Here is a 13304-nt window from a genome sequence, read left to right on the forward strand (position 1 = left end):
TCAGTAGCTTATTACAGTTATCATAACTTGTTATTGATAACAAGTTTCATGAAACAGGGCCAAGGTACACAAACATGGTGTTTGAATGCGGGTGCGGAAAATGAAGACTTAAAACTCCCGTTCTCTCACATATTTTACCACTTTCTTATGAATATCATTATTCTATTAGTGTATTGCAGTTCTACGAAAAAGACAGTTTGAAAGATTTTCAATGGTTTTTGTGCTCTCGGCCTATTATGTGGTCCAATTTTGTTCCATCCACTTCTAACAACTGTGTAAAGCCAAAAACTGATCTTAAATAGTAACCCATTTAATACAATACGATTTTGACCCTACAAGTACCATCAAATTCATTGATATAACTTGTGGCAGGCTGACTGTAGCTGTCAGGTTAATCCCCATAAATTGCCTCAACAGACCACATGAAGTCTTGTCCAAGCACCAGATATCATCATTTAGAAAGCATATATGTCTGCATATTAGCACAGGCCAGTCTCTATGTTTTGTAATGGAAAGGAAATTTTCCTATACAAATTGTGTCCATATGATTTAAATGAAAAAATGCTCTCATTTGTTAAAGGGGCGTCTGATATCAACCGATCCATTTTCATATTTTGTAGATTTTCGTGTTTTTAATGTCATGTCATAATTTCTCCTAGAAAAATTTCTTGCATGTGGTAGATTGGTTGAACCGACCTGACTTTAGGCTCTGTTTTGGGAACTCTAATATATACGGTTAGGTCTATTCATTTAAGGGGAATGTCCTTTCCTCTAAGTAAATTAAAGGATGTCGAGCAGTATGGATTATACAAAAAAAAAATTCAGGAGAGGCTGCCAGATAAGATATCGATGCAAGATGATGAAGCTTATCTACCAATCTATTGTCGAAGATTTGACAAGAATCATCGACAGGTGCCTTTTTTTTTTTTTACCTTTCAGATTATTCAGCAAGTTATCTCCAGGAAGGCGAATCACATTTCATCTCCTTACCATACACCAGCACAACACGATTCTATCATGCAATCGTGCTAACAACAAACGCTACGAATGGATTTCGAGTTGTGTTCCGAGATTTGTATCTCAATAATGGTGGTCAAGTCCAAATAGGGACTGGTAACGATCCGTCTGACATACAGTCTGGCATCACAACTATCCATGGATACTTAGGCTACGAGCCTGATGATGTCTATGCAGATACAAATAACATGTGGTTAGCTGTATTAGGAGCAAATGGTTACTCCAGGCTCCGAATGGACGTTGAAATCATTTCTATTGACCTATCAAGTGAGTTTTAAATTAATTTTCTTTTATAATATCAGACAAATCTAAAGTTCTGTTAATTCAAGCAGTGATAACTGGTGGCTCACTGGTTATTAAATGAGAATTATTCAATACCTGTCGACTGATGAAGATAATCCATGTTTTCAGTTTTACCACATATAATAGTATAACATAGGTGAATTTTGACGCGCCTAATTACTAAAAGTATTTAAAGAAACATAGTATATTCGATTGTAACATTTTAGAGCATTATGACCTACTCATAAGTTATTTTTCTCTCCATCTTCTATCTTCTACCAGCCTTATTTGCCTGTTCAAGTTCAAATATGAGCGTGTCACCGACTGTCCTTTGTGATGGACGTTACCACTGCGAACATTACGAGGATGAATTAGCGTGCAGTAAGTCAATAACAAATTATATTTAGTAAGGCGTTCTTTATAAATATTACAGGTATTTATTGTACTCCATTATTTTCTAGCATATGTTAATTCTTAGATACTATGATAAATTTGCTCTCAGCCAATCAAATGTCAAGATTTTAGTAGCTAATATTACAGTAATCATAACCTGTTATTATTAATAACAAGTTTCATGAAACAGGGCCCGTGTACACAAACGAGGGGTGAGAATACGGTTGGGAAATATGAAGACTTGAAACTACCATTCTTTCATATTCTTTTCCACTTTATTATGAATGTCATAATAATATTAGTGTATTGCGATTCAACGATGAACAAAGTTTTAAAGACAGATTGATTTTGTCACGTGGAATTTTAATGGATAATTTAGTCAATGAGGTTATGGCTTTTGTGCTCTCTGCTTATTAGGGGGTCGAATTCTGTTCCATCGACTTTTCACAACTTTCTAGAAGCCAAATCTGGTCCTAAATAGTAACCCATTTAAAACCATACGATTTCGACCCTCGAAGTACCATCAAATGCATTGATACAAATTGTGGCACGCAGATTGTAGCTGTCGGGTTAATCCTCGTAAATTGCCTCAACATACCACGTAAAGTCTTGTCCAAGTACCAGATATCATCATTTAGAAAACATACATGTCTGCATATTAGGACAGGCCCAGTCTCTATATTTTGTAATGAAAAGGGAACTTTCCTTTACAAATTGTGTCTATATGATTTAAAGGAAAAAATGCTCCCATGTGTTAAAGGGGCGTCTGATATCAACCGATTCCTGTTCAAAGTTGGTAGTTTTTGTGTATATAATGTCATGTCATAAATTCTACTAGCGAAATTTCTCGCATTGGTAGATGGGTTAAAAAAACGACCCGACAGTGGGCTCTGTTTATGGAACTCTGATATATAGGGTTAGGTCTATACACTTTGGGGGAATATCCTTTCCTCTAAGTAAATTAGGGGGTCAAGCAGTATGGATAATACAAGTTTAATGTTGGTAAAGGCTCCCAGATAAGCTGTCAGTTCAAAATGACGAATCTTATCTTCCGATTCCTTGTTGAAGAACTGAAAAGAATCATGTTCAGGTGACTTTTTTTTTAATTCGTTTTACTTCCCCTTACAGATTCAGCAACATATATTGAGGCAGGCGAATCACATTTCATTTCTTTACCATGGACCTACACAACACGGTTCTATAATGCAATCTTGCTCAAAACAAACGCTACGAATGGATTTCGAGTTGTGTTCCAACATTTATATCTTTATGTTTATGATGAAGTCCAAATAGGGACAGGGAACGACCCGTCTGACATACAGTCTGTCGATACAACTATTCTTGGATATACAAACTACGCTCCCGATGATGTCTATGTACATAGTAATGAGATGTGGTTTGCTGTCATAGGAGCAAATAATTACTCCCGTCTCCAAATGGACGTTGAGATAATTTCCATTGACCTACCAAGTGAGTGTTGAATTAATTTTCTTTTAAGATATTCGTGTAATCTAACGGTCACTGTATTGAAGCAGTGATAACTGGTTTCTTACCAGATATAACATGAAAATTATCCAACACAAAGGGTTACAGCAATCTCAAAAGTGAACGTTGAGAAAATTTCCATTGACCTATCAAGTGATTATGTGATTATCATCGATTTGTCTTAATTGAATATAGCTTATTTTTGGATATCACTGCATGGCTCAATGTGCTTCATACTCTATAGTCACACCAACAATAAGACCTACTCCTGACCGATTTGGGACCGAACATATAATTACATCGTTATGACAATCTCCAGCCGCTAATGAATCGGTGACATATGGAGTCGGTTTGGAGTCAGTTTGGAGTCAGTTTAACGGTTCGAGTGAAGTTGATAGATGGTTAGATGATTTACAAGTAAAAGGAGTAAAAAAATTCGCACCGAGTTATATAACATACTTAAGGAGCATAATACGAGATCTGAAGTGGAATATTAAGAAATCTTTGTGGAAGCAGGACTCGTGTAAATAGATTCCCTAAGAGAAAATAGAATGCACTGTTTGAACCAGAGAAATATAATCGAAGACAAATTCATGAAAATACGAAAGAAAGAAAATGAAAGACGTCAATGCATGGGTATGATCTTAAAGAGGAAGCCTGGATTAGGAACCATGTGGTGTTGCACTATTCAAGAAAGAATTACTTAAGAAAGATTTGCATATATAGTATACCAATTACCTAAAAGTAAATATTTCTGCATAGCAGGAATATTTAAGATCAACCTCAATTTGTTTGTCTTGATATTAAGTATGAAGAAAAAAAATAACATAAAATCCCAAGCCGGACTTGAGTTCCGTGCGGGCCCTTTCTATCTTAATTGAGAGAGTATTTAATAAACTTGCAGTTTCTCTATATAGATCTAATATATGAAGCTTATAAATATAAATTCGATTTTGTTTAGCAACATGAAACCCCTGAAAACGGGAGCAAATGACTTTTGGTGATTGGTACTCTTGAAGTAGGATAAAGAGAGTCTGTAATAAATAAGTGTGTTTGAAGTTCTTTCCAACTTAACTATATATATTATTGGCAAAAATTGTGTCATTACGTGGAAGGGTAGGATGTTTTTACTACTTTTGCACACAACATTTTTCAAATATTAGACATAGTAAAAAAAAGTATGATGGAGTGACCAAAGTTAACGGAAATTTTTATTTAATTATTTGGAAATGTGTTATTTGATCCTTGATTTGTCATATTCTACACAAATTTATTTAGTTAAATTATTACGAAATGGAATGCATTTCATTGTTCCTAGTTTTTCCCAGTACACCTGCTCAAACACCACCTCAAACAACACCAGGAGAAACCCCAGGTAGAACACCGGGTACAACGCAAGCTACTACACCTGGAACAACACCAGCTACAACACCTAGAACCACACCAGGTACAACACCGAATACAACCCCTGAAACAACACCAGGATCTACACCGGGAACCACACTAGGTACCACACCCGGCACAACAACAGGTTAGTTCAAATTTCGTTTGGGGTTTAAAACTAGACACCCTATTGCGTTCTACTACTCTCTGACACGGCGCTCCATGCCTGGGAGGGAGTAAATAAAAAATCTGGGCCCGGCAGGGGAACTTTATTCGAGTCTGAGCAATCGACGACACATTACTGCATCTACAATACGGAGAGATAGAAGACCAAGCTTTGAAAAAAGAAGGCCAAGCTATGCCAGCGAAGAAGCCAAGACGTACGAAGCCCCCCCCCCCCTCCCCAGTCCTGCACCACCACCAGTAGAGGGGCATTGGCAGCCTGAAGATCCTCGCCGTTCACCGTCGCCAGATGATGAGAAAGCGTGCTGATGCTGCTGACCCGGTCCCTGAACTGGAACCTGAACCGGAGGCGGAGGAGGTTGAAGAAGAAGCACCTGCTAGAAGGAGCGCAAAGCGGAACTGTGTGTCTTTTCTCTTGATGGCTGGTGTTACTCTTCCCAGGATCTCGTCGAAGAGCTCTGGAGGCATCCTCAGATACTTCTGGGAGGCGTTGACATCTTCGGTGGGGAGCTCCCAAGTGAGAAATGATGAATAGTGACCCAAATGCTGCTGTCTTCCTATAACCCTTTGCGCGCACTCACATGGATCTTGACCTTCTCATCCGCCTTCTTCCTGCCTGCTACACTCTGGGGCCCGTTTCATAAAACACATATAACAACTGCTAAATTTCTATGACAAATTTGATCTCAGCCATGATCTCAGTAGCTTATAATTACAGTACCTTGTAACTTGTTATTGATATCAAGTTTTATGAAACAGGGCCCAGGCCTTCCATCTCTGCAACTGATGATAGCCTTCTTGTTGCTGATGCCAAGACCTGATGTATGCACCCAGCAAACATGCGCATAATAAATCTTCTTCATCTTGTGCATTTATGATGTTGTCTCGTTGAAATGTCAGGATAAAATGATTGCTTTTGTTTCGGAGGACTTCTTTTCGTACCGTGGGCACAAACGTGCTCCAAAGCTGCCCGGCGTCCACGTTTTATCCCTAGAAGGCCTTGACAGAACGTGAAAAACGTGTCGGACCTTGATCAGAACTTGAGAAACGTGAGGGACCCCAACAAAACGTGACGGGCCGAAAGGGAACGTTCTGGCATCCGTGGTAAAACGCGGGCCGAACTGTAGTGCGCCTTGGAGCCTCCGGGACTCAGCATCTCCTTTCCCCACGGCCCCTCATGGATACCGTGGTAGACCGTGAGAAAACTTGGCAAGACCTAACAAAACTTGAATCCAGAAATAAAATTGGCCTAGATCCCACGGCGCACAACGTTTCGGGCAAACGGGGCTGCCGTGGCCGCCGAGAAACATAGTGGAAACGAAGCATTATTTTGACCCTTTAGCATAATTTGGCTGTTTTTAGCAAAATTCTGGCATAATTTGAGCTTTTTTTAGCATAATTCGAATACATTTTCAACATACTTCAAAAAAAGAAAAGAAAAAAAAGCGTTTTACCCCCACCTCAACCCGGTTATTCAGCGGCTGGCTCAGTCGGCGCAAAATATCAGAAGCAAAGTAACGCACACCCACGTGCACACAAATGCTTGATATTTGATACGGGCGTGATTAATTTTTGGTCTTTGGATTTGTAATAACCAAATTAATACCCAAATCCCAAGTGTTTTATTCAAACATCACATAAGCAACTTTGCTCTCTCGCAAACAATTCCTCCTGTTTATCCAAGCGTGAACATATTCCACACACAAATGATACTACATGATTTTGGATAAAACACTTCTTCTTAAGATGTATAATAATTTAATGTTTATAGATGAATTATGAAATCATGTTTTAGGTGTAAACTTTTTTTTTGACTTGTAGTTCTTTTTTAATCCAATAACATTTTGTTGAACCGCATTTTCACCAATAAATTCAAATATAATGAACAACCACGTGGATCTCTGGAATAATTCCCATGATGATTACTTCCATTTCTAACTCTTAACATTGCTCTCTTTTCTGTGTTCAGGGAACGCATGTCTCCCAACACCCTGTCTAAATGGAGGTACTTGTCAGCAAAATAAAATCGGTTACCATTGTATTTGCATGGATCTATTTCTCGGCCCGAACTGTGAAATAAGTAAGCGGTACACCTAAATCGAATGGGAATTTAGGAAGCCATTTTCACTATACAAAGACACATACAATGACACGTCAAAAGTATGAACCTTTTTATGTAAATATATACTATTCACATACACATATATAAACTCCAGCGAAATGCGTTATTTTGGTAAACATGGCATTTTTCCAATTTTCTAAAACTCTGGAAATGGAAAAGAGTTCATCATTCTGAAGTTTTTATAGGATTCGTTATTGCAAAAAAAATTAAACAGAGTCCATATTTCCGAAGGTTCATAATTCCAAATTAAATTAGAACCCAATCTCGTCTGTTAAAGCCCGTCTATAGTATTACGAACCTTCGCAGCATTGAATCACATTTAATTTTCATAATTATGAACCTTGTATAATTTTCGGAATTACGAATCTTCTGGGTTGAATAAACCCTATTTAATTTTAAGAATAACGAACCTTCAGTTATGAGTAATTTTCGTTTCGGAATTATGAGCCTCTAACAAAAATGAACTATGGGAAAATAGTTATCTCGAGTTTTTCGCACGTCACTTTCGTTGAGAGCTCAAAAGCTGTTGTCAATGGTTGCGTCTTAACATGTTTTTCTTCTTTGAGAGTAACCCTTCATAAAAGTAAACACACCATAACATTATGTCTAGACACTGGTAACCAGGAAACTGAGGATAAAACTGCAAGCATTCATCCGTAAGTTCTATGCTACTACAATTTTACTAAAATTAACTTTTGACAGGTATCGCTGATCCTTGCACCCAACGAAACCCGTGCGTCAATGGTGTCTGTCGTCCTAGTGGACAAGGGCAGTACGAATGTGAATGCCAAGATCATTATGAGGGGATCCATTGTGATGAACCAACTCGTAAGTCATATGTTTCGATTTACTTGTATGCATCTTACAGAAATTACGTTTTGCAAATCCATGATTCACATCGTTTCGAAAGACGGGTGAATAAGAATCAAAATTTGGAAAGGCGATGTTTTTACACAATGTTTTACCCTCTTAAATGGCAACGAAACCTTTTCATTTCTGAATAAGTAAATCGAATGTCTTTTCATCATATCTGGATATAAAATAAAAATATCAAAATACTTCCCTTTTCTGGGGGGGGGGGGGTATTTATCTGTTGTTGCAGGATTTTTGTAAAGGGGGGATTTATTGCATACCCTAACCCTAATGCTAAACCTTATCCTAACCCTAACCCTTACCCTAAAAGATTTCATAAAAAGTGTAAACAAAATATTACTTGCTTATTATATGAATTAAATCTAATCACCGGACTTAGGATCACCAATGAGCTTATACTACCTCCTTGAGATCACATGGATTGCGGTTCAGGACAGCACCACTGTCTTTTGACGAGGCATTTGTCACTATCACTTTGTTAGGAATTTATTCCTTGAATGCTTTCAGGGCCTTAGGGCAGCTAGGCTAGCCAGTGTAGGAATCATAATAGTATTTTGTAGGTGCCTTTACCACCCCCTTGGTATTTACGTATATATATATGTAACTGTTATTATCATCATTTTTATGAATAGTATTGGTAGTAGAGTATTAGTATTATTTCAATTTCTATTATTATCATTAGTCGTGGTTTTATTGTGATCATAATTGATCTCACTGTTTTTTGGGGGGAAATTATCATCCCTCTTCTTCTCCTTCTCTAACTTATAATTATCATCATCATTACTTTTATTATTTTTTTAACCATCTTTATCATCATCAATATTGAAAACAAAATTACTTCATTCGCCGTCATATTTTCTAATTCCTACCTCGAATACAGTTCCTTTGGAGGTTTCTGTCCATCCGTCAAGCCAGATAGTCAACACCAATGCTTATGTGGAGCTGACATGTAGTTTCAACAATGCCAAGCGATACCACTGGTACAAAGATGATGTCCTTTTGCCTAACAGTGGAAATCAGAATCCTTTGATAATCATGTCTGTCACTCCAAGTGACATCGGGTATTACTTCTGCCGAGGCTCGGGGAGAAATGAAGAAACTTTAGACACGATGCGAGCATCTGTATATGTCAAAGGTAAAATCTTTGCTTGAAATAAACCACATACAAAATTGTCTAGTGCTTATAATACATCCACAGGGGCATCCAAATATATTAACATTGTAAGAATCACGATCCACCCAATTTTCAAAATTTCTCAAAACTTTGTATTACCTTTAATCAAACTTCTATAGGAAAAAAATATATATACAGAAAATGAATTTCTTTTAAGTTTTAAGATATTAATGTTATGTTTAATGCTACGCGTGAAAGTAAGAAATAACTACAACAAAAATTAGATCGCAATTGAGACATACAAGCGCGTAAAACAAAACGATCGTGATTATACTGGGTACATTATGTGTTCAGTATGAGAGAAATGCTCTCATACAAATACGGATTTAATATCGAATTCGTTTTTAAAGACATTTTCTTAAAGTTATGTTTAAGTTACTTGTATTTGGGTATTTTTTGTTTGCTATAAGCCCTCTTCATCAGGAGAATTCCCCCCCCCCCCTTTCCTCTGGCTCGGGGGGGGGGGGGCGTTCCTCTGTGCCCTCCCCTGAATCTGTGTCACTGATTCTCGATACGTATGTTTGCATTTTCAGATCTGACCAATATAATAGTTTTGAACGCTAGATTTGCCATTCCATTCAGCGATGAGCTTCATGACCAAACGTCTAAACTCTATAAAGAAACGGCGCTCAACATCAGCACCTATGTAAGTATATCCTAAAAGTAATTGGTGCGTATCAAAAAGGCCTATTCCGCTCTTGTGATATTCTGCAGGGTTGGCCTAATATTGTTTTGGGTTTAGAATAGACAATTGAATTAAAGAGTCCGAGTACGTTGTGCAACAAGTTTCCTAGCAGGGATTTGGTAAAGGCTGTTTGCTCGTACATATGGCATACACATTCTCAGCTCTTCTCATGGTTGAGACAAGAGTAAAGCATCCAGAAGGCCTTCTTCCTCCGCTTACCTGCAAACATGGACTCTCTTGTGACGAATAAATCAGCAACTATTAATGCTATTGTGAACAAACTTGAGGAAGATATGCATTTAGGGGACCTTCCCATTATAGTGCTGTCGAGGGTCACATTCTAAGGTCAAAGCTAATTCTGTGAGCTCTTTCGTGACAAATAATTTTGCATTTGTTTATTCGATTATGACAAAACTTGCTTCAGACAATTTTTGAATAAGCTGTAAGTTTAAACCCACAAGGTTCATATACGACTAGTCACTTTAGTACATGTTTTGTTTGTGCGACCAGGCTTGAGTCCGTGATGCTCTTTAACGACGTTCAGGTAATTTGGTCAGGAATGCGTGGGACACATCTTGCTTTCGCCTTGATTTCGAATATGATGGCTTTTATACCATGGGAACCATTATTCTCAGGGAACACTTTGGTCTATAACATTCTTCCAATATGTCCAAACTGAAACAACAGAACGAGTAAGCTCACAAGTTATTTCTCACCTTTACAAGTACTCAACTTTTTTCCATCATTATAAAAACTTAATAATATACATGTATTAATATATCCTAGCAAAAGCCGTTCAAACATTTAAACGGTCATCTCAGTTCTTTCACATTACCTTTTTTACACTTACGCTACAGATACTTTCATTCAGTTCTACAAGTTTTTTCAAAAATGCAATTCTATCATAAGTATATTCTTATGAATACAGTATGGACACAATGTTGCATGCGAAGGGTTTACGGTTATGACGTATTCTTTAATGAGTTACAAAAGAGTATCAGTCTTAGAAGGGGAAATATCTATTAAACGTGTTATCTTTTATATTTGTTATTTTGTATCTGTATAAAGGTGGAGCAAGGCGTCCGAACCAGTTCTGGTTTAAAGAGTCTATCAGTTGTATGCAGAGCCCTAAGACCAGGAAGCGTCAAAGCTGACATGAATATCTACATCGAGCGGACTAATATGACGGCAACGGAGACACAAGATCTTATTGGTCTATCTCTTGACAGTCTAGCCAATGAATCGGATGGTTTTCTCGATTCAAACACCATTTCAGTTCAAGATAACGGTACAAAATTCATTCATATACATGTAGTTGTGAAAGTCAATTTATTGTGTATAAGGACGTGGGGTATCCTTAGATTGATGGGATGACAGGTAGGTGACGCGAAAAACCAGGGGTCATCATTTTGTTTTGTCCCGCCTTCGTGATACCACTCATTGCAAGCATTTGTTTAAACTTGGCTTCCGAAGGGGAGTGGATTGGGATATGCCGAATTCGCCACTTAACTGGACGTGTGGCATCGGTACGCTAGGTAATTTTAAAAACGCAAGATACCTTTACCCTAACCAAGCCCTAAACCGTAACCGCAACCCTCACCCTAACCGTCAATTAAAAACAATACAACCAATATTACTAATGACTAGTGAGTAACTATTTGTTTCTTGTCGGTTTCCTCTACATGCCTTCACACGTACGTAGAGGGCATTACTTTTTTTGTTCAATCGTTCACAGGACACGAAAATATCCTGCTAATGACCATGTCTATTTAATGAACAATTTGTTCACTACACGACGTAAAGCATAAGTGTCGATCCCCGGGGGGGGGGGATGGGGGATATATCCCCCCCCCCCCCAAATATTTCAGGTGGGGGGGGGATGGCCTGTACAATCATCCCCCCAATAATTCACCATCACAAAAACAAATGAAGAGAAATTAATGATGAGAGCCCGATGAGAGTAGTTAATGGTTATTACTCGCAAGATGACCATCCATAATTCCATATACACATTTTGCTATCTCATGTTCTTAATACATATATACATATAAAACGAAGTAAATGAGACAACCGTATATGAGACAAGAATAAATTGAATACTCGCTCGTACGGTTTCATCAGGAAATGATGGATTTATTCAATTTATTCAATCAACAGCATCATAGAAATGCAGTGCGCCAAATGCAAAGCCGCAGCGTTAAAAAGCAACGAGCTAAATGTTAAGCGCGAAGCGCAAAAGTGCAAAAAAAAGTAGAGAGTGGGAGAGAGGAATAATGAAAGACAGAGAGGATACAGGCGCGAGCCAGGAGCGGGGGAGGTCCCCCCCCCCACCCCCCCCCCCTAAAAAAAAGAGACAGAGAGAAAGAAGAAAGGAAGAGGACGTAGGAAGAAAAAGGATCAAGAGTCGAGAACGAATCGTCTCGTTTCTCTAATAATGTAATGAAACGTCAAAAAGGTTTAGACAAGGATTAAGAGTCGAGAACGGTACAACGAATCGTCTTCTTTCTTTAATAATTCAATGAAACGTCAAAGCTTCCGCACTTCGCGCGGGAACTAAATTCAGACAAGGATTAAGAGTCGAGAACGGTACGACGAATCGTCTTCTTTCTCTAACAATATAATGAAATGTCAAAGCTTCCGCGCTTCGCGCGGGAAGGGGAGGGGGAACTGAATTCAGACAAGGATTAAGAGTCGAGAACGGTTCACCGACAACGAATCGTCTTCTTTCTTTAATAATTTAATAAAACGTGAGAGCGTCCGCGCTGCGCGCGGAAGAAGGAGTACTTGATCCAAACAAGGATTAAGAGTCGAAAACGGTTCAACGAATCGTCTTCTTTCTCTAATAATATAATGAAACGTCAAAGCTTCCGCGCTTCGCGCGGGAGGGGGGGGGGCTGAATTCACACAAGGATTAAGAGTCGAGAACGGTACAACGACAACGAATCGTCTTCTTTCTTTAATGATTTAATGAAACATCCAAACTTCCGCGCTTCGCGTGCTCACTAACGCCCCCCTAAAATAAAATCCTGGATACGCGCTTGAGAGGATAATAATCCAGGTATCAAGCCCATGTGGGACTTGGAAGGGAGGGGGTGCAGCCTGCCACACGCTTGTATCCTTGGTTGCTTTGATCCATTGCCGAAAATATTTTGGCACCTATCATCCCCCCCCCCCCCAACCACGGATACAAATCGACACCCTTGACGTAAAGGATATATAAATATATATAAATGTATATACATTGGTATATTTACACACGTGTACGACTCCGTATGTGTGGGTGGGTGTGTATGTGTTTATTTTTGCGCGGGTGTTGTCTGTTTCTGCGGCCTGTTGGCCCTTCATTTTAAAGTACTTCTTTAAATAATTTGTATTTTTATTTATAGTGATCAAAGTTCTCTGCATTGTATACGAAAGCTTCAACGTGCAGAGAGAATACGACCTATTTAACTCGCCAAAGCACCTTGTAAGGGCCTAGAAGGCGGGAAAGCTAGTTGTCAAAGTCGTTAAGGCCCGGATCATGTTTTAGACGAAAATGGTTGAAGACTATTAGATAAAAGTCACGAAGGTTGAGAAGACAAGAAGACGAGTTGCTAAACATGGCTTAGACGCCTTCTTTCAGACGACAAGTTCGACAAGTCTCGCATTCTCGGCTTAAACAAGAAGCCTTAGCAGGTTGTTGATACACTCCTTCTCGCTTTCTCAAC

The 13304-nt window shown here is 38.6% G+C and overlaps 1 protein-coding gene across 1 annotated transcript; it reads left to right on the forward strand.

Moving 5' to 3' along the window:
• Positions 1–5032: 5032 nt before the first annotated feature.
• LOC115919544 lies at positions 5033–13269 on the forward strand. Its single transcript, XM_030973643.1, has 8 exons — positions 5033–5260; positions 5644–5740; positions 6713–6748; positions 7568–7693; positions 8619–8873; positions 9446–9558; positions 10666–10885; positions 13220–13269. The coding sequence occupies exons 1-8, from the start codon at positions 5033–5035 to the stop codon at positions 13267–13269; spliced, it is 1125 nt and encodes a 374-aa protein (XP_030829503.1).
• Positions 13270–13304: the final 35 nt, after the last annotated feature.

This window comes from Strongylocentrotus purpuratus, unplaced genomic scaffold (genome assembly GCF_000002235.5).
Source record: "Strongylocentrotus purpuratus isolate Spur 01 unplaced genomic scaffold, Spur_5.0 spur5_contig_865, whole genome shotgun sequence".
NCBI classification, from domain to species: domain Eukaryota; kingdom Metazoa; phylum Echinodermata; class Echinoidea; order Camarodonta; family Strongylocentrotidae; genus Strongylocentrotus; species Strongylocentrotus purpuratus.

What these genes read in the sequence shown, in the direction of transcription:
- LOC115919544 (XM_030973643.1), top strand. Translation starts at nt 5,033, where the DNA reads ATGATGAGAAAGCGTGCTGATGCTGCTGACCCGGTCCCTGAACTGGAA. An exon ending in CTTCGGTGGGGAGCTCCCAA is followed by an intron (nt 5,261 to 5,643) that starts GTGAGAAATGAT and finishes TTGAAATGTCAG; the next exon opens with GATAAAATGATTGCTTTTGT. An exon ending in AGCATCTGTATATGTCAAAG is followed by an intron (nt 8,874 to 9,445) that starts GTAAAATCTTTG and finishes TTGCATTTTCAG; the next exon opens with ATCTGACCAATATAATAGTT.